Source organism: Zosterops lateralis (genome assembly GCF_965231275.1).
Source record: "Zosterops lateralis genome assembly, chromosome: 3".
Taxonomy (NCBI): domain Eukaryota; kingdom Metazoa; phylum Chordata; class Aves; order Passeriformes; family Zosteropidae; genus Zosterops; species Zosterops lateralis.
In genome coordinates, this window is record NC_139764.1 from 110,385,376 (window position 1) to 110,406,916 (window position 21,541).

At 42.0% G+C, this 21,541-nt stretch overlaps 1 protein-coding gene across 7 annotated transcripts in view; it reads right to left on the reverse strand.

Moving 5' to 3' along the window:
• PKHD1 (PKHD1 ciliary IPT domain containing fibrocystin/polyductin) overlaps positions 1 to 21,541 on the reverse strand; it is a 237,303-nt gene that overhangs the window by 213,506 nt on the left and 2,256 nt on the right. For all 7 annotated transcript variants that reach the window (XR_014589511.1, XM_083856783.1, XM_083856784.1 and 4 more), the window contains exons 4-22: positions 20,459 to 20,603; positions 19,074 to 19,173; positions 17,021 to 17,078; positions 16,097 to 16,175; positions 13,839 to 13,913; positions 13,106 to 13,170; positions 12,428 to 12,467; positions 11,533 to 11,603; positions 10,086 to 10,187; positions 8,855 to 8,950; positions 7,613 to 7,748; positions 6,663 to 6,777; positions 5,573 to 5,848; positions 5,017 to 5,103; positions 4,293 to 4,386; positions 3,709 to 3,851; positions 2,890 to 3,020; positions 1,925 to 2,109; positions 1,132 to 1,270 (exon numbers count right to left, since the gene is read on the reverse strand). Coding sequence is in view for 6 of the 7 variants with exons in the window: in XM_083856783.1 (XP_083712909.1) it covers positions 1,132 to 1,270; positions 1,925 to 2,109; positions 2,890 to 3,020; positions 3,709 to 3,851; positions 4,293 to 4,386; positions 5,017 to 5,103; positions 5,573 to 5,848; positions 6,663 to 6,777; positions 7,613 to 7,748; positions 8,855 to 8,950; positions 10,086 to 10,187; positions 11,533 to 11,603; positions 12,428 to 12,467; positions 13,106 to 13,170; positions 13,839 to 13,913; positions 16,097 to 16,175; positions 17,021 to 17,078; positions 19,074 to 19,173; positions 20,459 to 20,603 (2,137 nt within the window). In the remaining variant the exon portion in view is untranslated. The remainder of the gene's footprint in view (positions 1 to 1,131; positions 1,271 to 1,924; positions 2,110 to 2,889; positions 3,021 to 3,708; positions 3,852 to 4,292; positions 4,387 to 5,016; positions 5,104 to 5,572; positions 5,849 to 6,662; positions 6,778 to 7,612; positions 7,749 to 8,854; positions 8,951 to 10,085; positions 10,188 to 11,532; positions 11,604 to 12,427; positions 12,468 to 13,105; positions 13,171 to 13,838; positions 13,914 to 16,096; positions 16,176 to 17,020; positions 17,079 to 19,073; positions 19,174 to 20,458; positions 20,604 to 21,541) is intronic.

A 21,541-nucleotide genomic window follows, 5' to 3' on the forward strand; every position in this document is an offset into this window, starting at 1 on the left:
TAAGTGTCTGGATAACAAGTGGCTTCTGCAGAGCAAATTTCCACAAAACAAAACCGAAAAGCATCATTGTGCAGCTGGGACAAAATTTTAGCCAATATTCCTGTTCTGACAGGAGTAGGAGTTGTATTGGATTAAATCACAGCCCGTGTTCAAAGAAGAGAAAGAGACAGCTTTATTTTGAAGATGTCCAAAGACAGTGCTCAGCCCACCTATTTTTAAAGCTTGTGCTGATTCCTGCTTTTCTCTGAAACTCTGTGAGATGGAAAAGCCCACCTGTGCCAAACACCTTATTTTATCCTGGTGAGAGGTACTGTGGTCCAATCACCTCTTCATCCTTTTTTTTTTTTTTTTTTTTTTTTTTTTTTTTTTTTTTTTTTTTTTTAATTAGCTAAACAGGTGGACCTTCTTAAATCTTCCTCTCCTGAGCATTTTCCTCAGCTCCATAGTGATGCTTATGGCATTCCCCCCCCACTTTTTTTTTTTTTTTATTTTTTTTTTTTTTTTTTTTTTTTCTAAATTTATTGAAAAAATACAGCCATCAGTGCTATTTGCAGCATTCCAATGTCAGTGTTCAGGCTCCACACAGGACTTCCTATTAGCTACACCTGTGGTTACACATCTCAACCACCACAAACATTCCCCTGTTTGGGGAATGGTAACATTCCTGCCCTTACCCTTGGTGGTTTACATTAAGATACTACATTTGACTCAGCTGGATGCAATCCAACTTTTACAGGACTTATTTTCTGCCAGTACGAACCTTTATTGTTACAGTCTCTGGCCCAGGGCTGTGATTCCTCTGCCATTGTTGGGAGGAACAGAAACCTCATCTCAGCAAAAACAAGAACACCCAAGGTGGACTCCCAGTGCCCAATGTGTGGAACTGGTGTCATTAACAGTGTTCTGGAGACATCTCTGGATGATCTTCATACACTGCTCCAGAAGGGCTTGGATTTCCTTCCAATCCCACATCACACCCTGGTGACCCACAGATATCTGACATCCCAAATTATCTTAAACTTCCTGAGCACCTCCTGTTTTCTGAGTTCAGCTGACAACCAGCTCCAGATACACTGGGGGAACTGTAAGAGCTGTTACAGAGTATTGAGATGAGCTGCTCACTGTCCCTACCTTGGAGAGAGAAGGGGCAGGCTGGAACCACATCCAGACACCCTCCAGGACACGTTGTAGGTGGGAGAAGACCCCACCACAGACACTTCTTCAATTATCTTCCCCTCAGGCCAGAGGGGTTTGGGGTCTCTCTGAGAAACTGAAAGAAAAAACATAAAGATTCATTAGGGCAAGGAGAGCAGAGGTGACCATGCCCAGGGTATTGTCATTTCATATCTGGAAACACCTGGTTGGGTTGTTTTAGGTTGGTTTCTTTGGTTGTTGTTTTGGTTTTGGTGGGGTTTTTTTGTGGTTTGTTTTTTTGGGGTTTTTTTTTGGGGGGGGGAGTGTTTGTTTGTTTGTTTGAGTTTTTTTGTTTAAGTTATATTTCATATATTTCATAGAATCATTCAGGTTGGAAAAGGCCTCTAAGCTTGAGAGTCCAACTATTCTGCAGCACTGCCCAGTCCACCACTAACCCCTCTCCCCAGGTGCCACATCTACATATTTTTGAACCTTTCCAGGGATTTCCAGGGTGATTTCACCACAGTTTGTTACATTTGAAGAACCACATTTTCAAATAAACCAGGACTATTGATGTTTTGGCAATTCTTTCTCTACTGCTGTCACAAAAAAAAAAAAAAAAAAAAAAAAAAAAAAAAAAAAAAAAAAAATAGATACAAGTTGAAGAAAAAACAGTAATTTTTTGTGCCTGTTGTGAAATTTCCTTTTGAAAACGTTTCATCCAGCTTTATTGCTGTAAATATAAAAGAATATTCCAGGGGGAAAAAAAAGCCAAAAGAAATGCCTTTACCAATCACAGCTCTGTCAGCAATGATGAGCTCATCAAGATAAAATGATCCAGGTGTTTCTTTTTGCAGCACAGGGCTCTGCAAGTCTATCTGATGCACAAATACTGGGGAATTGGCTGGGAGGTCCTGGAGAAGCACAGAGAGATTCACACACCTCTTCCACAGGTTGGTACAGGTAAATGTCCAGCTGGAAGACACCAAGGTTGAGACAAAAAAAAAAAAAAAAAAAAAAAAAATTAAAAAAAAAAAAATTTGAGGTGACTGTGAAGATTCCAGGTAATATCAGGCTTTTGATTACTCACCATGTCCTTGTTGGGTTCCCCAGAGTGAGAAATGAGGATTTAGATCTCTGCTTATGTTTTCCCCCTCTGATTCACTGGAGTGGGATATGGGAGTGACTACACTTGCTTTATTTTTGGCAAAATATCACAGCAGCATCATTGACTTCAGTGAGGGTCAATCCAGAATTCAACCCCTCAGCTCTCTTCAAGTTCTTCAGACACTCCTGATTTTTTTTAAGTCTGCCTACCCTAAGCTTTATGTCTGCTACCAAATGTTTTCTACTCATGGAATTTTAAGTGAATTAAAAAAAATATATATCAAAGGCTACACCAATTTTCAAAGCTTTCAAAGGGTGGAGTAAAAAAGTCAAGCAATTCTCTCTCTTACTGCAGAAAATTGACTGGGAAAGAAATTGGGGAATTCCTGTTCTCAAAAATCTTCAAGTATGTCCACATGTCGCTGAGGTGTTATAGTGCACATAACAAGGAACACAGAAATTTACTCATTACATCCTCCAAAAAGCATTGAAACACATTCCAGCAATGTCTCTGTAGGGACAGAGCTTTTGTCAGATTCCCCCAACTGACAAATTATTCCTGTATAAATAAGAACTTCCCTCAGTTTTCCTGCTGCACCTTCTTACTATGGAAAATGTAATTTCTGGTAATTGTAATTGTCTGGATACCTTTTAGAGTCAGTTTCATTGAAGTCCCATTGGCAGGTGAGGTTCCTCCTCACTGGCCATGAAGAGACATTGCTGTAGGACACTGAGAGATGAAGGATGTCGCTCATTGGGCCTTTATGTGCAAAACACACCTGCAAAAATGGGGGAAAGATTTTCACAAATCAAAACACAGTTGATTTATATATAATGTACAGGGAAGATAAAGGAAGATATTCTATTTCAGTTCTAGTTTAACACTGAGTTATTTGGCCTGGAGAAGAGAAGACTCTGGGGAGACCTTAAAGCCTCTTCCATTGCCTGAAGGGGCTCCAAGAGAGCTGGAGAGGGAATAAGAGCTGTAGAATGCAGTTTTGGTACCCAGGTGTGCCACAACACAGCATCAAGCTGACCCCTGGGGTTTCCCTGAAGTTTTGGGTTCATTCCTGTCAAAAGTAGGAGAAGATGAGCAGAAAAGTGGTCAATAATGGACCACCAAACAATAAAGGATTTTTTTTTCCTTTTGTCAAGGAATGATTGCTCTCATTCCTTCCACCTTTCTCCAACACCATCCCACTTTTTTCCTTTCCCACAGCAAGTATTGTATCCTCAGGAGCAGTTAACAGCCAGGTGTGTTAAACAAAATCTACATCTCAGAGATTCAAAACCACTCTCAAACCAAATAAAAGATGCTCTGCTCTGTGCTAAGACACAATGCCTGGTAGATTTGGGGGAACTATAAATTGACCAAATGACTTTAAATGACTTTATGTTGCTTTTGAGGCTCTGAGCATCCAGTGCCCAGTGCAAGCTGCTCATTAAGAGCATCCACTCACAACTCACATGTGTGTATTTACTGAGGTCATATCTTGGTAGTGTTGAGGGGGAAGTTTTCACCAGCTGGCTTGGTCTGAGGATGCTGAACCTGCCACAGAAAGGCTCTGTTCCACTGACAATGTGTCCTGTGGTGATGATGTTCTTCAAATCTGACAAAAAAAAAAAAAAAAAAAAAAAAAGTTTTGAAGAGATTCTGTAGACACCAGTAGAGTCAAGATTAAGGAAAATAGCAGTGGGTATCCAGAAATTTTCAAACAGTCCTTCTCTAAGAATTCTCCTACCAGAGTTCAAGAAGTGTTTGTACAACACTTTCAGGCACACATTCCTGGGGTTGTCCTGTACAAGCCCAGGAATTGGATTTGATGATCCTTGTGGGTCTCTTCCAACTCTGGATATTCTACCACTATGATTATTATATTGATCATGTTGTTTTTAATGCATACACACAGCAAATAGATGATAAATGTGAATATGTACTTATACCCATTAAAAGTGCAAGTTTACTACCAGTAAAAGTTTAAAGAACTTTTATGTCACAAAAGAAGATCAATTCTCACAATAAATACTGCTTATTTAAAGAAGTTCCCTACCTTCTGTCTCAAAACCACAGTGAAAAAGGATTTTAGCAGAAGTTGGCTCAGTTTCACATCCTACTGAAAGGAGTTCTTCTATTGCTGCTTGCACCTTTAAAAGAAAATAAGAAAGTGAAGAGCAGACAGTTACAATCATTTCAACAAAGACTTCAACACATTCATCATCATTTAATTTTTCATTATCCAGGGATCAGTGGCACAGCAGCTCTGATCAAGCAGGTAGCCAAATATTAAAAGAATAAAAATGTTAAAGAATAATATAAGAAAATTTATCTCAACAGAGTGTAAACTTTCATGTCTGACAGCTTTCAGGGGTGTGAGACACCCTCAGTCTGGAGCCATCACTCAGGGTCACTTTAATGTTGACAAATTGCCACATCAAGAGAACATGGGATGTAGAAGAAGCCAGAACCATACAACACACATCTGGCCTTAGAGAAGGAGTCCAAGGATCTAGATCAATGAAACTCTAAATTATGTGGATGTTGTGATAAGCTGAGAATACAGCTGGGAGTCAACACTCAAGAAAAAATAAAAAAAAAATTCCTTCTGTAAGACATTCTCAGTTAAAACAAAAATAAATAAATAACTTAAAAATCACCTCTATATCACATAAACTTTATCTCAGCTTCTGAGACAAATCTTAACTTCTGTCAAGCACCAGAACTGCACCAATTCCACTCCAGCAGAGGACCTTGTGTCTGTGTTGAATGGCACCTACCTGGTGAGCTGTAGCATTTGTGGGGATCATTCTCAGCATGCTGTTCCAGGAGATGCTGAAATAACCTGTACCAGACACAGTCAACATCTGGTAAAAAAGAGAAGCAAATCAAGAATTGAAAATAGATGCAAAATGCATGAGACACACACACTTCAAACCTGGCACCTTCCACCTAGGAGGATTTTACAGCCAGGACTTTGCCTTTTTAAGCCTCTGTGAACCAGGGATCCCTTCCAAGAGTCATTTCAGCTACTCCCAAACTACCCTTGTTCTACAAGGAACAAAATTCTTACATTAACAGAACAAGGGATAAATGACTTGTGCAGCTGCAAATGGTCCTTAAAGCTCCTGACCTGCAGGAGTTTAACCATTAGGAAAAAAACTCCCTTCATTCCTAGAGCATTTACACACACCCACTAACATATGTAAAAACCACAGACAACTTCAGCTCATGATGCTCTTCTAATCAGCTGTCTCAGGAGGTTAAAAACAAGGTGGAAACACATATTTTTTTTTCACATCTAGCACCCACCAGGCAGTTGCAGGCAGCACTGACCTGCACTTCTGGGAGGTGCAAGGCACGAGCCCGAATTTCATGCCTCTCAGTGTAGTAGCTGTTCACCACACGGGGGTTCAGCCAAGTGTTGTGGATCTGGACTCCAACTCTCATCCCCCTGCTGGGTGTCTCTGCATGATGCAGTGCCTCCAGGTAGTACCTCGAACCAGCAGTTAGTTCAAATTTCTGGGATTTTGGCTGCCAAAGTTCGCTCCAGTTCTTCACCCAGTTCTCAGACCACTCTGAATTGCCAGCAGGGAGAGAAGCAATTCTCTCCTGTATGCAGAACAACCAAATCACAGAATCACAGAATGGTTTGGGCTGGAAGGGACATCAAAAACCATTTCATTCCAATCCCTGCCATGGGCAGAGACATCTTCCAGCTATCCCAGGTTGCTCCAAGTCCCATCCAGCCTGCCCTTGGACACTTCCAGGGATCCAGGGGCAGCCACAGCTTCTCTGAGAAACCTATGCCAGGGCCTCACCACCCCCACAGGGAAGAAATTCTTCCTAATATCCAATATAAACCTACTTTCTTTCAGTTTGAAGCTCTTAAACCAATTACTGACATTTCTCCATTTAGTCCAATGCCAGAGCTCCAAAAATAAAAAAAACCAAACAATATATTTGTGTTTATAACCGATAGCCGTGGGTTGATGATTCACAAATTCCTTCCTATTATATAGGGAAAAGCCACAATTTCAAAGAACTTTGGTTTAAGGTTCAATACCCTAAAGAAGATAATTCCTGTGGCATATGGTAGGACTAACAACAGCTCCCAAAAAATAGCTGTTCATGGATGGCTTCAGTTCAGACAGAAATGTGCTGAGCTATCAAAAAAAAATCCTCAGGAAAAGACAATCAATTACTCAGGTTGCAAAAGTGATTTTTTTATAAGCTATATAATGAACAGGGCTGATGTAAAACATGAAAAATAATCACACAGATTTGACTTTGCAATAGATTCATAAGAGACAGTAAACTAATCCACACTGGGGAATTTCCCACTTGTTATCACCTTAATTAAAACCCTTTTCATCCTCATTTTTCATTTTCATTTCCTCTCCTCTTTCTCTACCAAGAACAATACCTTCTGGTTTGGATCTTGGGACAAACTTAAGTAGAGAGATGCCTGACCATCTGCCTGAATCCAGAAGGTGTAATTGTTGGTCTGAGGAGCCACAAAAAATCCACGGAGTCTGGAGCTGAGCAAAAATAGAACATCCATAATGTACAAAAAGTTACAGCAAAAAAACAACACAAAACAACAACCCATCCCCACACCCCACCTCACATGTACACTGAGTAAGAAGAAAACCTCTTTAAACCATTTTAACAAAACAAACCTTGCTATTCTAAAGCTGAAGTAACCTCAAAATGACCCAATTTCACATTAAATGTCAATTTTGCTTTATAAAAGTTTCAAAAAGGAAAGAAAAAACAGCCCCATGAAACTAAGTATGATTTTTTTGGTGGCCACTTCAGTGCATTTCTTCTCAAACAAAGTCTTAACCCTGAACATGCAGGAAAAAGCCAAAACCACACTCAGAATCAAACAAGAAAAACAGAGAAGTGGTAGAAAAATGTAAGAATTCATGTACATTGCAGTTTTTCAAAGTCATATCTGAAGATGCAATGGGAACCAACACCATTCAGGAATTTATGTATTTGTATTAACTCCACTTTTGCTGCCAACATCAGCTGACAACCTGCCCCTCCACATCTGGCCAGAGCTCCAGCCCAAAATAACCTCAAACTGGAGCTCCTTCTACTTCCAGAGCAATTATTTTATCTGATATTTCAGCATATCTAGGCCAGGTAGAGCAGAAATACTGAGGGAAGGCAAAAGGGGGGAAAAATAAAGCACTTCACTGCATATTTTAAGCTTCAAAAGGACCTCGGAGCAAAGGGTTTGCTTTGATTTACAGGAGCTATGCAGTGAGGCTCTGCTATAAAGAGCTGTCAGGTGGTTTTTTGCTACACCTTACACTGCTAAAGGTGATTGCCATGGCTCTGTCTCTTTTTAAGATCACTGAGTACCTGAAGGACTTCTTTGCCCCAGACAGAAACCTTACTGGGGAGCTGGCATTAGGTACAAACTGCCATCTGTATCCAGGACCTGCTTCTGTCAGATCAGAGGCATCATCCCAGACTTCAAAGAGAAGCCCTCTGTTTCCTAGAAAGTTAAAACAAAAGTATTCTCAGCAGCAGCCAGCAGAAATCCCAGAGCACATGCTGGAATCAGTGCTGTAGGAGGCAGGCCAGAGAGAAAATTTTAATAATAAATTGGTTCTGTTTGTGGGGTGTTTTGCAGTCTAAGGCAGAACACAGATCTCACCACAGGGAATTTGTTTTACCTTGAAATCCTCCACCAGAAATAACAAAACTCTGAAGAGAGAAGAACATCCAACCTGCTCATGTGTCTGCTCTTGCAGAAAAAGACACTGAAATGACCCACAGTCAAAGTGAAGCCTCATTTTGTGCACTAAAGTCTCCTATTGCAATGCTCCACTCCAGGAATGTCCCCAGAAGCCTCTGCAGTAACTCCAGTTCAGCCATCCTTCCTCTAAATATTATCCACACCTTTTTCCCCGCATTTTGCAGAGCCATGCTCACCAGCCTGACCTTCCTCCCACCATCTCCTGTCTGCATGTGGTGGGCTGAGCTCTCCACCTTGGGCTTTTCTGGCTACAGAATCACAGAATGGTTTGGAAGGGACCATTCAAGTTTATCCAGTCCAACCTCCCACCATGAGCAGGGACATCTCCAACCAGAGCAGGTTGCTCAGAGCTGAACCCAAACTGGCCTTGAATGTTTCCAGGGCAAACTGTGCCATGGCCTCACCCCCCTCATTGTAAAAAAAAAAAAAAAAAAAAAAAAAAAAAATCCTTCATTAGAAATAATTTAAATAAACTCCCCTTTAATTTAAAGCCACCACCCTCTGTCCTATTGCTAATAAAAGTCCCTAATAAAAGTTTATCTCCTTGTTTCTGGAAGGCCCCTTTAGGCATTGTAAAGGGGCTCTCAGGTCTCCCTGGGGCTTCTTTTCTCCAGGCTGGATAACCTCAGCTCTCTCATAAATCTTTCCTCATAGCAGAGATGCTCCAGCCCTTGGATTATTTGTAGCCCCCTTCCCTACCCCCCCCCAAAAGAAAGTGACTTGATGTTGAAGCAAGACAGTGTTTTGGAAAGCCCTGTTTCTTGACTGCATTCATCCCCAAAGGGTTTCTGCCCTGAATTTCTGTGTATGTTTGTTTATCTGGAGCTTGAGGAACACCTCACCTGGCTGGGGGCCACCAAGTCTCCTGCCCTCACCAACAGGCTCCGTGGTGCATCTGATTTCCCGGGGAGAAACGTGCTTGACTTTACATGGAACACCTGCCAGCAGGGAAAGGAGACAAATGTGCTGTGGGAGACTTGGAAACACAGCTGAGCTGCAGCATAAACACATCTCAGGGTCATGGAATGGTTTGGATAGGAAGGAACCTTACAAACATGTAGCTCCAAGCACCTTTCTATGGACAGGGTCACCTTCTACTAGACCAGGTTGCTCTGTTGGAGCTCCTTTAGGTACTGGAAAGTGCCTCAAGGTCTCCTTGGAGCTCTATTTTCTCCAGTCTGAACAGCCCAATCCCTTTCAACCTTTCCTTATAGTATAGGTGTTCCATTCCTCTAGTAATACTTGTGTCCCTCCTCTGGATTCATTCCAACAGGTCCACGATTTTCCTGTGCTGGTCAGGAAATTCATCCTGACCCTGAATTGTAGGGATGCATTTCTCACACCAAGCAAGTGTTTCTATATAAGAGAAAAAGTTTCAGCTTACCTAAACATATAAGGAAACCAAACTAGAAAGTTCTCTGACCTTTTAATTTGTATGGGCTCAGTGCCAACACAGTAGAACTGATTGGGTTTTAGAAGTGTATTTCAAAGCCAGTTGCAAATATTACTGGGCAAAGTGCCAAACAGCTCACCTAAAATATTAAGTATTTAAGAAAAGGCACAAAGGAACTCGAGAGCTTTTTAGGGTGTCTTAGCAGGATGTCAGGGGCTTCTCTAACACCTGTGTTCAACTTTCTCTTTTGTTTCTGTAACATTTATTATTTTTCATTTATTAAACCTTTTACTTTTGCAAAACACACCAACAGAGCAGTCTTTCTAATTATTTTGAGCTAATCTGCAAGGGCTGGACCCTCAAAGGTTTGATACATTTTCACTGGGCTCATAACACTCTGGCCAGGTGTTTATTTGTATCAGTGGATGTGGTACTCTGGGTGGAGTCTGAGCAGAGAGGCAGAATCCCCTCCTCCTGTTCCCAAAATGGATCAGCATTTCACCACAAGCCTGGGCTGGTACTACCAGCAAACAGTCCATGCCCACCATCAGAATAACTGCACCTTCCTGGAGGTTGGCCCTATAATTCCCACATTGGTATCTCTGAATAACTCTTGGGATTTTGCAGTCAGGGTCAAAACTGTATTTAAAAAAATAAAACTCATGTGTTTCCGCTCTTACCTGCAGCAGTGACCTGCACTGGCTCCTCAAAGAAATTCCCAGTGACAGTGAGGTCAGTGCCCCCTGCCAGGCTCCCTCCAGCTGGGATCACAGAGAATATCTCTGCAGGGGAAGGAAGAAGGGGATCTGAGCACGAGCCTTGCAGAGGTTAACCCCAACCCCATTTCTGGAAAAGTCTTTCACTGCTTCCATCCAGTGAATGAAACCAGCTTCTCACTGATCCCTGGTTTTTGGCAGCCCCTGGGATGACACCAGGAATGAATAGTGTGGATAATTTGGCTACATGATAGAGGGAACACTGCAATGCTTGGGCTGTTATTTAGCAGTGGCTGCATCTGTCATGCTCACATTGCAAACTGCTCTATTCTGTGCTACTGAGGATCTCTGGGGGAAAATAAAAAAAAAGCAGAATTAAAACTGTTTTAATCCTGTTGACCTTCTCTGACTCATGTCTCAATTTAGGTGTTAGGTTTAAATGTTACCACTCTTTCCAATCATCCCTCAGACTTCAGAGACAAATGGAGGGAGCTGAATATTCGTGTCTACATCATGACCATGAGATCCTTTCAGGATTTTATCTGTTACAGGTGTGCCATTCTGCAGGAAAATTATCTTTTCTTTTTAGTGACAATTACCCACTTTTTACTCATATTGGAGCTTAACCACCCAGTTCTACATATATACCTCTGAAAAAAAAAAAAAAAAAAAAAAAAAAAAAGACTAATAAGAAAAAGATGAGGGATTTTGGTCTATACCTGCATCTTTTTTTTTTTTTTTAATTCATCTTGTATTTCATTTTACAGTATTGACCACTGACTGGCACAGTACTGTCTACTGGACTGATCTAGCAGACCTTTCTGCTCATGCTTTGCCCACTGTCAACTTCATGCATGGTTATTTAATTTTACTCTGCTTTAAATTGTAAATAAATACATAAAATTACCCTTCTTAACAAAGTGTTGTCTACAATTCATCTTGAAACATCACATGCAGGTTATTTTTAATGTATCTTAAGTAATTTTTTAACTAATGTTGCAGCACCCTGCCATTCACCCCTTATCCAGAATTCAGTTCTTGGAGTAGCTGAACATCATCTCCTCCGTTTAACCAGGATGGGAGCTCTCATCCTGCATTTTCAAAATGTCAGCCTCACCAAACACAGAATGATTCAAGGGGGAAAAGTTTCTCTATGAGCAGCACCTGGACTCTGTAACTGATCTGACAGGACAAGGAACAGCACACATAAATCTGGTCATCTTGTAATTTTTGATCTGCAGCTTTTTTTGCTTAGTCAAGCCCCATACCAGGGGAGTAGAACACCAAACTGAGGACAGAACAGGATTACATCCCTGGGGAAAGCTGCAGTGAGAGGTTTTGGTTTTTTTTTTTCCTTAGATCACACTGGGACTGATGGAAGACAGCAGCAGTGAGGTGGGTCAATGAATACCTGGATGAGTCTGATACAGGAAAAGCTCTTGTTTGGCACTGATGAGCCAAGCACCTTTGTGTACTGCTGACCTGCAAAAGAGAAAATGCCTGAGAGATCCTGGGCTGTGTGAATAAAAAGCAGACCTTCATTTGGCAGGGCTGAATTCTCACTCTCCAGAGGAACAGTGGAACATTCCTGCAAGATCCAACAACTCCTTTCACCAGCACATTGAGGCATTGATTCATGGAGCCCATTACATGGCTGAAACACTTTATTAGAAGTACTAGCACATTGTAAAGTGTGTTTTGACACAGTCAGAAACAGTTTTCACCTCCTTTTATGGTTAAATTCTTTCCCATTTGGATGAATAGTTAAAAGCAAGGTGAAAGGATTTAATTCAGCCAGATTTAACAGATCACAGAATGGTCGAGTGGGAAGGGACGTTAAAGAATATCCAGTTCCACCCCCTGCCATGGGCAGGGACACTTTCCACCATCCCAGGTTGCTCCAAGCCCTTTCCAACCTGGCCTTGGACACTTCCAGGGATCCAGAGGCACTCACAGCTTCTCTGGGCAACCTGTGCCAGGGCCTCCCCACCCTCATAGGGAAGGATTTCTCCCTAATGTCCAATCTGAATCCATTCTCCTTCAGCCATTCCCTCTTGTCCAAGATAAGATCTCTTATGTTTTGGACACTGAAAGTAACGTGTAAAACACCAATGTGGAAATGCTTTGGGAGAAAAATTCCCCCTTTTCTTTCTCAGTCAGACAACCATCTTCTCGAGATAACAAAACCTTATTTCTAGGCAATGAAATGCAGGATTCAGGAAAAGCATCATTCACTCATCCTGGACTCAAATGCAGCTGTATCCCCATGAAAAATCAATGAAGAGAGAAATTATTCTTTTACTCACTTTCCTTTGTTAAACACTGAGAAGCTGACATTGTGGGACCCTGGGGGAGAGAAAATTGATAATGCTTTAAGGCAGAAGTATGAAGTAAATCCCACCAAATCTTTTCCTGCTTCCCTGGGCCTCATTCTCCCCTCCTTACACTTTCCTTACAACAGTAAGGAAAGTCTATTTGACATATTTAACTCACAACATCTTTCCCAAACAGGAAGGCTGGAGCTCAAAGCCTCCACAAGAAATTAGAAACTTCTTCAGAGTGTTTGGAGGTGGAGAAAAATGAAAGGGATCCCCCCTGCTGCTGAAGAAACTGAATAGAAGGGAACACCCAATTTATTCCTCTAATAAAGCACTAAAGGGAAGGTCCATCACAGACAAGAAGGATTAAAGTAGGAAAACGAGCAAAGACCCCAAATCACACTATTGAGTGTCAGCAATGTCCACATCACATCCTGATTTCCCTTCATGCTCCCCCAGGCTGTGCAGAGGACACAAACCACGGCAAGGGCTGTGCTGAAGGCAGGCAAGCCTGGAGCTGAACCTGCTGTTATGGACTCAGCCCTGAGCCACATTCCAGCTTTGGGAACAGAACTCAAACTCATGACAGACAGACACCCTCCTCCCTCCATCCTCTGGAGTTGCAGGAGTGACATAAACCCATGGATTTTACCCCTTTTCACCAACCTATGTGGTTCCCTTCCACCCGGCACTGCAGAGTCCCCAGTCCATCCTTCACCTGGAGAGGGTAACTGTGGAGAGACAAAGGGCTTCACTGAGCCTTGGGAGCAAAAAAAAAAATAAGCAAAATATAGTAGAATCAACTAATCAATAGAAAATGTGGGCTTGTATACCCAAGACAGTCATTGTTTTTTGTATTTAGAAATGGGAGTGAAGCAGGTGGGATGGGAGAGGAACAACCCATCTTCCCACTAATGATCAAGAGTTCAGCAGCTTAGGAGGATGTCTCCCAGCAGCAGAGCTCCAGCTTGGCTCCTTTACACCTATTTCTAGGAGCTGGTGGCCTTTGGAACCCCCCCCTTGAAATAAATAACTGAGCAGGGACAAATGCACAAGGGGAAGGGTGAATAGGACAAAAGCGTTTTGCTCCTTTGTAGGTTCTTAAACTGTGAGAATGAGGAGGCAGCAATTAAAACAGATGTGCTGGCACTGCATCAACCCTCTGGAGTCATGGAATGACACAATTCCCATCATTAGCTCACATTTACATTTAAGTGGCTGAAGCTGCAGAAAGCCAGTAACCCTCACCCACCCCATCACAGACCACAACTCCCCAGGGTCTCTCTCCATTTTAAACCAAAGGAGAAGAGTTTCTCCAAAAGCCACAAATTTTTTATTTTGTGCACAAGCTGTGCTGAACCCTTGCGCCAACACAAACCCAAAGTAAACAAGGACTGACGTGCTTCCAGCTCTCCTGTCAGCAAAAGAGCAGAGACTGATCCATCCATCTCCTTCTGATGTAAGAACAGCTGGCCTGGAAAAAAAAATAAACAGGAAAGATACGATGTGATGCAGATGAAAACCTGATCTTGGTAAAATCAGCAGCCAATATTTTCCCAAGGGACAGGAATTTACCCCAACTTGTATCTAACATTTATTAACCTTCTAGGAAATGGGACAAGCCCTAATCTCTCATCTCTGCACCTGCAAAGTGCATTCCCCAAATACTGTGGGAACTGCAGCTCTGTGAGAGTCCAGCAGGGTCCTCTTGGAGACACCTCATGCCAGCTCTGAATGATCCAGTCCCTCCTCCCTGAGGGCAAGGCTGAGCTCCAGGAGGGCAATACCCACCCACACCTTCCAAACCAGCAGGTAGCATCAACTACAGCAAGTACAATTAAGATGTAGCTCAGACATTTCTTTATTTCATTGAGGGAAAACAACACGAACAGCTTCCAGCAGAAATCATCCAAGCTCCTAATAAAAAACTTAAATATTCTGTAAGGATCAATATGGGACAACTTCCACTAGAGAGGAGGAAGAAGGTGGGAGGAATAAATTCAGAGTAATCAGCAGAATAAGCAAAGGCTGGTGATGATTCCTTGAGAATTAACACACAATTAAAGGAAACAGGTAATTAAAACCTGTAATGCAAACACTTTCTGATGACCCATCTCTCACAGTGCAGTTTTCTATGGCCCATGTTTCAGAATGCAGTTTTATGAGGTTTTTCTAACAGAGCTTGCTTTTATTAATATAGGCGGCTGATATTGAGAACCTTTCCTTTTACAGAAGTTTAACAAAAATCAGTTCTGCCGAATGTTTGTTCAGCATCACTGGACCAGTGCATCTCATACAGAGCATGGAAAAAGATGCAGAACAGACTTGAAAGTATCAAAATCCTCCCTTTTCTTTTTTTTTTTCCAAATCCTGAATCACCATGACTGAGTGACAAACTGCTCTGGTCAAGTCCAAGTCCCCACCTGGTACCTATTTGCTAACACACCAAAAATGGGCAAATTATTCATGTGGAGCTACAAAGGGAACCTGTCTGGTATGTTGGATTTTGAGGCCATTTCCTTTTGGTGAGGTTGAGCTGTAAATGAGTAATCTGGCATCAGAGCACTGCAGGCACATCCAGCCTGCACTCAGACAGAGCAGCCTTTCTTCCCTCTGATCAAAGGTTCCAGGGCTCCACCAGAGGCAGGTAAAACAATAATTGATACCAAACAAAGGATGCTGATGTGCACAATGCAGGGATGGCATGGCAGGAATCTGCACTGGACTTTCCTTCATGCCAGCAAGGGGTTTAATCACTTAGCAAGGGACATTTCCAATCCATTTGAGAAGTCATTAAAAAGCATCTCATTGTTAAATATCTGCTGCTTCAATTAAAAAATTTAACTAACAAGAATGTATGCCTTTCCTGGCTTTTGAAATTACCTTTAAGCTGTCAGCAGAGTAACTATGGATTAATAGTTTATCTTTAAAATACTTACCTGGGATTAGTTCTTCACTGCTATTGGCACAGAAATCATAAATTAACATTTGATAATAGATCCATGGAAATACATATGACACACAGCAGGACAGTGTTGATGTGCATTTTGTATCCACTGCATTTAAAGGGGCTGCTGTCCTAAAATAAGGGGTTTTTTTAATCTACCAGCTTTTCTCCGTTGCGTGTCACCACAGAAGCAACATAAAAAAATATCAAACCTCTCAGAGCAAGAAAACAAATACAGAGTGTTTAAAACTGTGAACAACAAAGCCTTTTGTCTCAAAATACTTCTCTTTAATCTTCTGGCTCACCAGAGCATCTGCTTCAAACTAATAGACTTTTTTTTCTTAAAAAAAAAATGCAAATGGAAACAGGAAAATTTATTTAACTTTTCGACTCTGACATTATTTTAATTAGTTAAATTTTAATTTGCTAGCCAAAATAAAATCTACAGCAGCCAGCTGCAATTACAGTACAATTCACACTGAGCTGTGATTGACTGTGCTGCCAGTAAACAAACCAACCAGCTTAATGGACCAGTTGCAATTAGATTAACAAAGTTTGCTGGAGCCCAACTCATGAGCTGCAATAAACCACTAAAGGAAGTAAATGGCAATTCTGGGCCAACTGGTTGCAATTTATTGCTGTCGAGGAGGCTGATGGAAGAAATGCCAATTTACAGGGACTGCAGCAAAGAGCTGAGAGTTCATAATTACCCATCAATATAATCCACGTTGAAGTCCAGGGTCTCATATCTCCCAGCAATTGTCTTCCCATGAATCTTTATTAAATTTCCTGTTTAAGAGAAAATGGAAATGGAAGGGAGTCTTTTAAAAGCAGAGGAGTTGTTTGCAGATTTTCTGAGCTGAACAAAAGGAATTTGTGGTCTTTATGAATTTTTCAGGGGTTCCTGCACTGAATGTACTCCCAGCTTCTACCATGGCTCAAGATGATTTTGTGCTTAATTCACTTTTACAAAAGCACATGTCTTTGTTTCCCACCAAAAAAACCCAAATTCATTCCAATTATTTTTGCAGATCTGTATTTGGACAGAGGTGACAATTTTTCCTCAATTCTTTTGTTAACTAAATCCCACTTTCTAACCCAATTCTGCTGTAGAACCTCATGACACAACCCAAATTACATTATTTGTACACCAGACAGGGTGAAGTCTAAAGAAGGACCTTGACATATCCATGGCCAGATTATTCTCCTGCTCTTCACTCACACTGGGAGGTGAAACATCCATCCAGCAAACACAGAAACCTCCATATTGACACCCTAAAGGCAGGAGAATCTAGAGCTGAACTACACCTAAAAAACCCTGGAAATTAGGGCTTGATTTAGATTAAAGCACATCTCTGTGTTCTAATCACCCATGGGACTGTCTGAATTCTTGAGAGACCAAAATCTTTTGACTAATCTTGACTTTGAGGATCAAACTTTCAATTTTCCCCAAAGAAACCTGGAAATACAGAAATAATAGAAATGGGGTGGGGGGGGAGGGAATCTGCCATATCCCAGTTAATTTTTCAGACCAAAATTAGTGAATGATTTCTTGTGCAACTTTAAAATCTGTGCTAAAACCCCAATAAGCAAAAGGTCTGAATGGCATTACAGATTAAAGAAAGGTCCCATACCTGGGGTGCCAGATGATGGAGTAATTTGGTAAACCACAGGTGTCTGCTCAGCTGAGAACTGCAGAGGGAAATTTGCAGTGAAATGTCAGCAATTTCTGCAGCAGCCCAACCCCAGCTGACAGTGCATTGCTCACAGCCCAGCCAGCAGCTGCATTTCAGTGACTCACACCCCACATCTGATCTCTGAAGCAGAGTCCTGCTCTGGGAAGGGAGTAAAGAGAATTACTCCCTTTTTGTTCCCTCTCTATTCAGAGTCTGGATTATTGATATTTTTACATCTTTTTTTTGTGCCTGAATTGCCCACCCTGGCTCCATCCAATATCTTAGACACAGTTTACTACACAATCAAATTTCTGAGTTATGCTTTAGCTGAAGTTAAAACTTGCATTTTATCTTGAATGGTGACACCATTTTTCTTCCCAATAGAAGAATTGTTCCTTTAGGACAGTTTCATCATCACAGATGTGAAATACTTCAGCCACTCCTTGGCAAGTTTGTTGGGTACCTTAAGGGAGTGGAGCAAAGACTGTCTTGGCCTGTCTTACACCAATACATCAGATTGTTTTGGGGAAAGGAGCACCTTCACCTCTGAATAAAAAAACCTTGGAAATCATCAAGTCCAACCATTAACCCAACACTGCTAAATCCAGTAAAACATATCCCCCAAATGCCACATCAGCCTGGCTTTTCAGTCCCTCCAGGTTCTGGTGACTTCAGCACTTCCCTGGTGTTTGAAAATCCTTTGGGATAGAATTTTTCCCTAATATCCAATCCAAACCTCCCCTGAGGCAATTTTCTCATCCTCTATCTTGTAACCTGGGAGAAGAGGACAACCCCCACCTGGCTGCATCCTCCTGTCAAGGAGTTGTGGAGAGTGAGAAGGTCCCCCCTGAGCCTCCTTCTCTCCAGGCTGAGCCCCACAGCTCCCTCATTAGATTTGTGCTCCAGACCCTTCCCCATCCTTCTTGGACATCCTCATCCTCTCCCCCTCCTTTATGAGCCCCCTCATGTCCTCACTGGCACTTACAGATGCTGCTCACAGCCCAATAAATATCATAAAAAAAAAAAAAAAATTGTTACATTAATTCAAATACACCATTGCATATGTTGGGGTTTTTCCTAAGCCCATTCCCTCCTACTCTTGCTCATGTTAAAAATCAGTGAGAAGCCACAAACTCCCTCCAGCAATGGCCATTTCTGGGGAGCAAAGGCAGGACTACACCCTACCCCAGGCTGGAGAAGACATGGAGAAAGAAGCCAAAAGCAGCATGAAATTTGGGCCACTGGCTGACACAGTGACACTTGTGAGCTGCTCAGACTTTTTGTTGCCTGCAGCAGCTTTTCCAATCTAATGTGGAGGCAAAATTAATTTTTAATACCCGTAGCTCCTGGGGCCCAGCCCCAAAACAAAGAGACACATTGTGGTTTATTTAGCCTGGAATGTGCCTCATTAACAGCATCCCCTGGTGATTTTTCATCAGCTCTCTAAGCTAGCTGAACCACCCAATGGCTCTTCAGCTTTAATGTGCAATTTACTGAAAAAGGCTGGGGGTTTTGTTCAAAGTTAGCACAGAGGTGGGATGTGACTTCCAAACACACCAGGCCCCATCCCAAAGCACAGTCATGGTTCCCAGAATGGTTTGGGTTGGAAGGGACCTCAAAGGCCTCATTCCACACCTCTGCCATGGGCAGGGACACCTTCCATCATCCCAGATTGCCCCAAACCCTGTCAAACCCAGCCTGGAACACTTCCAGGGATGGGGCAGCCTGTGCCAGGGCCTCACATTAAACAGTTTATTTCTAACATCCAATCTAAACTTATTCTCTTTCAGTTTGAAGCCATTCCCCTGGTTCTGTGTCTAATGTGCCTTAGCAAAAAGCTTCTCCCCACCTTTCTTTAGCTTAGGGTTGGTATTGAATGGTCTTAGAGGTCCCTTGCAATCCAAACCATTCCATGATTCCATCCATTTCAAAGCATTTCCTATGATGAACCTTCACTCCCTCCAGTACCTTGGGTTCTTTATTCTCACTTCTACCCTTGCTTGGTGATTACCTTGAAAGAATAGTTCTCTTTCTCCACCTCAGTCAGGTTGTTAAGCACATGTCCTTTAAAGATCACCTCCACATAGTACAAACCCTCCTGGGGTGAAGACCTAGGTGGAAGAAAATATTATATTATTTTTATACAAACTGTGTTTAGGAAATGTCAAATCCTTTACAGAGTATCCATTCACAGCAAGTCCATTGAGACTTCCACAGAGCAAAAGAGTTTAACACTGGCAGCTCAAACTTCACACATATGAAGCAAAAACTTTAAAATAACATTTTAAAAGAAAAGCAGAAGCACAGCAAGAAATCACAGTTAAGAGCAGAAGGTGACAGGACTGCATCAAAACTCTACCCAAATAACTTTTAATGCAAAACACAAACATTGTCATTAGGCATGAACAGAAAATAATTGTTATTCATTAGTAATAAAATGATCCAGGGCTGCCTGGATCTGCTGGGCAACTTGATCCTCGTCCATAAATTAATTCTGCATCTTCATTCACACAGCTTCCCAGCACAGCACCCAGCAAAATTAACTCCCAGCCAAATCACAGCAGCAAAATATGGAAGAGTCCCATTAGGGTCCTCTTTAGACACCCCAATCATCCAGTTCAACCATCTGTGTTCAAGTTATGACAGGATAGAAAACAGGCAGGTTAAACTGCCCAGCTACCAAATTTATTTCCTGCTCTATTCATAATCTCTCTCTATCACCTTGGACAGAAGCATTTGGTTTCTTTTTATGCAGCCTCTGACCAGAATTTTCCAGATGTCATTTTAGAGTGATATCCAGTTTTCTGATTAACATTTTAGGAGAGTTGCAACTTTTTTTAGCTGTGTTTGGATGCAATCTGATCAAACATCAGTATTGATCACTGAAGCCAAATATTGGACACTTTTGCATCATGAACCCTTAATGTCAGCATGCAAAGAGTGACATGTTTATCATCAAGTGAACAAAAAACAATAGGTATGATGTGAACTCAGGTAAAACACAGAATTAAAAATTAATCCAGAAATCTCCTCTATGGCTATGGAAATAATGCCATGGAAAACCAACAATAGGGACACCAAAAGCTGGTAGAGTCTCCTCCAAGATCTTCTTGGGAGTTTTGCATCTGAGAGCTCCATGTCCACAAACCTTTGGAGATCTGAGTCTGGACTGTCCAAGAAGCCTCTCTGTGACCCTCATGGCTCAAGGTAGCCTTGTGCTTCATGAATTTGAAGCAAGAATAAACCAACCCAGGTTAGGAGGTTCTCAGTGAGGCCACAGTAGCAGCTGTAGGAATTCTCTCAACTCCCAAGCTGCCTGTGCAGGCACTGAAGGAAAATGAGGATCCTGTTTGACATAGGGAAAGGTGTCACCCACAGTGTGACCATGGATCATACCTTGTTCTGCACCTGATAGTGGGCAAGTCCAAGTACAGAGGAGAGACATCACACGGCAGCCTGGGCAGGTGTGGGTTCACCAGGGACACCTCCAGCTGGGATGCACTGCCTGGAGAGACAGATTCTAGCAGGTGGGATGCTGAGCCTAAGCAAGAAAGTCAACCAGGAGAGCTCTGCGAGGAAAAGATCACTCCCAGCTGCACAACAAACATTTTTGGAGGTACAACCCATCTTCTCCAGGAATAACACTTAGAGCCCTTGATCAAGCTTTTTAAAACCATATTTGTGTAATTTCATGTTGTGGTGGTTTAACCCCAGCTGCCAATTCAGCCCCACACAGCCACTCACTCACTTTCCCCCCAGGGGGATGGGGGAGAGAATTGGAAGGGTAAAAACCACATCCCCAAGAGCACTTCCACACATCTTTTAAATCCCCCTGGTGACTCTACCACTGCCCTGGGCAGCCTGTGCCAGCTAATGACCTTGCAGCAGCTTCAGAAACCAACTCACTTCCCAATGAATAAATATTCATCACTGTGGAAAATCAGACCTAGCTTTATACACTTGGTTTCAGGGCCAAATGAACATGACATATAATTTTCTGTGATTTTTACTCAGATCTCAAGTTTATCATAAGAGTTTTAAAAATTCCAGCATCACAGGACATATGAAGGGGGCAGATTTTTAGCTTTTTCTCCAATAAAATGGCAGGAGAAGGGAAGAAATTTCTATGCCTACATCTGCAAAAATAAAGTAAACATTTTGACTTCTGTTGCTTAGAAATAAACCTACAGCACTATCTTATCAAGTGATCATTTCAAGCTGATTTCATGCTATGAGCATCACAGCCTGTGGCTCCATTGGGTAGGGTTTGTCACTCCAACCACAAACCTGAGAAGGGAGATGATTATCTGTTCTTTTTCCATCCTGGAAGTGTCCAAGGCCAGGTTGGAGGGGGTTTAGAGCAACCTGGGATAGTGGAAGGTGTCCCTGCCCATGGCAGGGGGGGGTGGAACAAGATGATTTTAAAGGTCCCTTTCAATCCAACCTTCTATGATTCTATTTCAACACATACTTCATAAG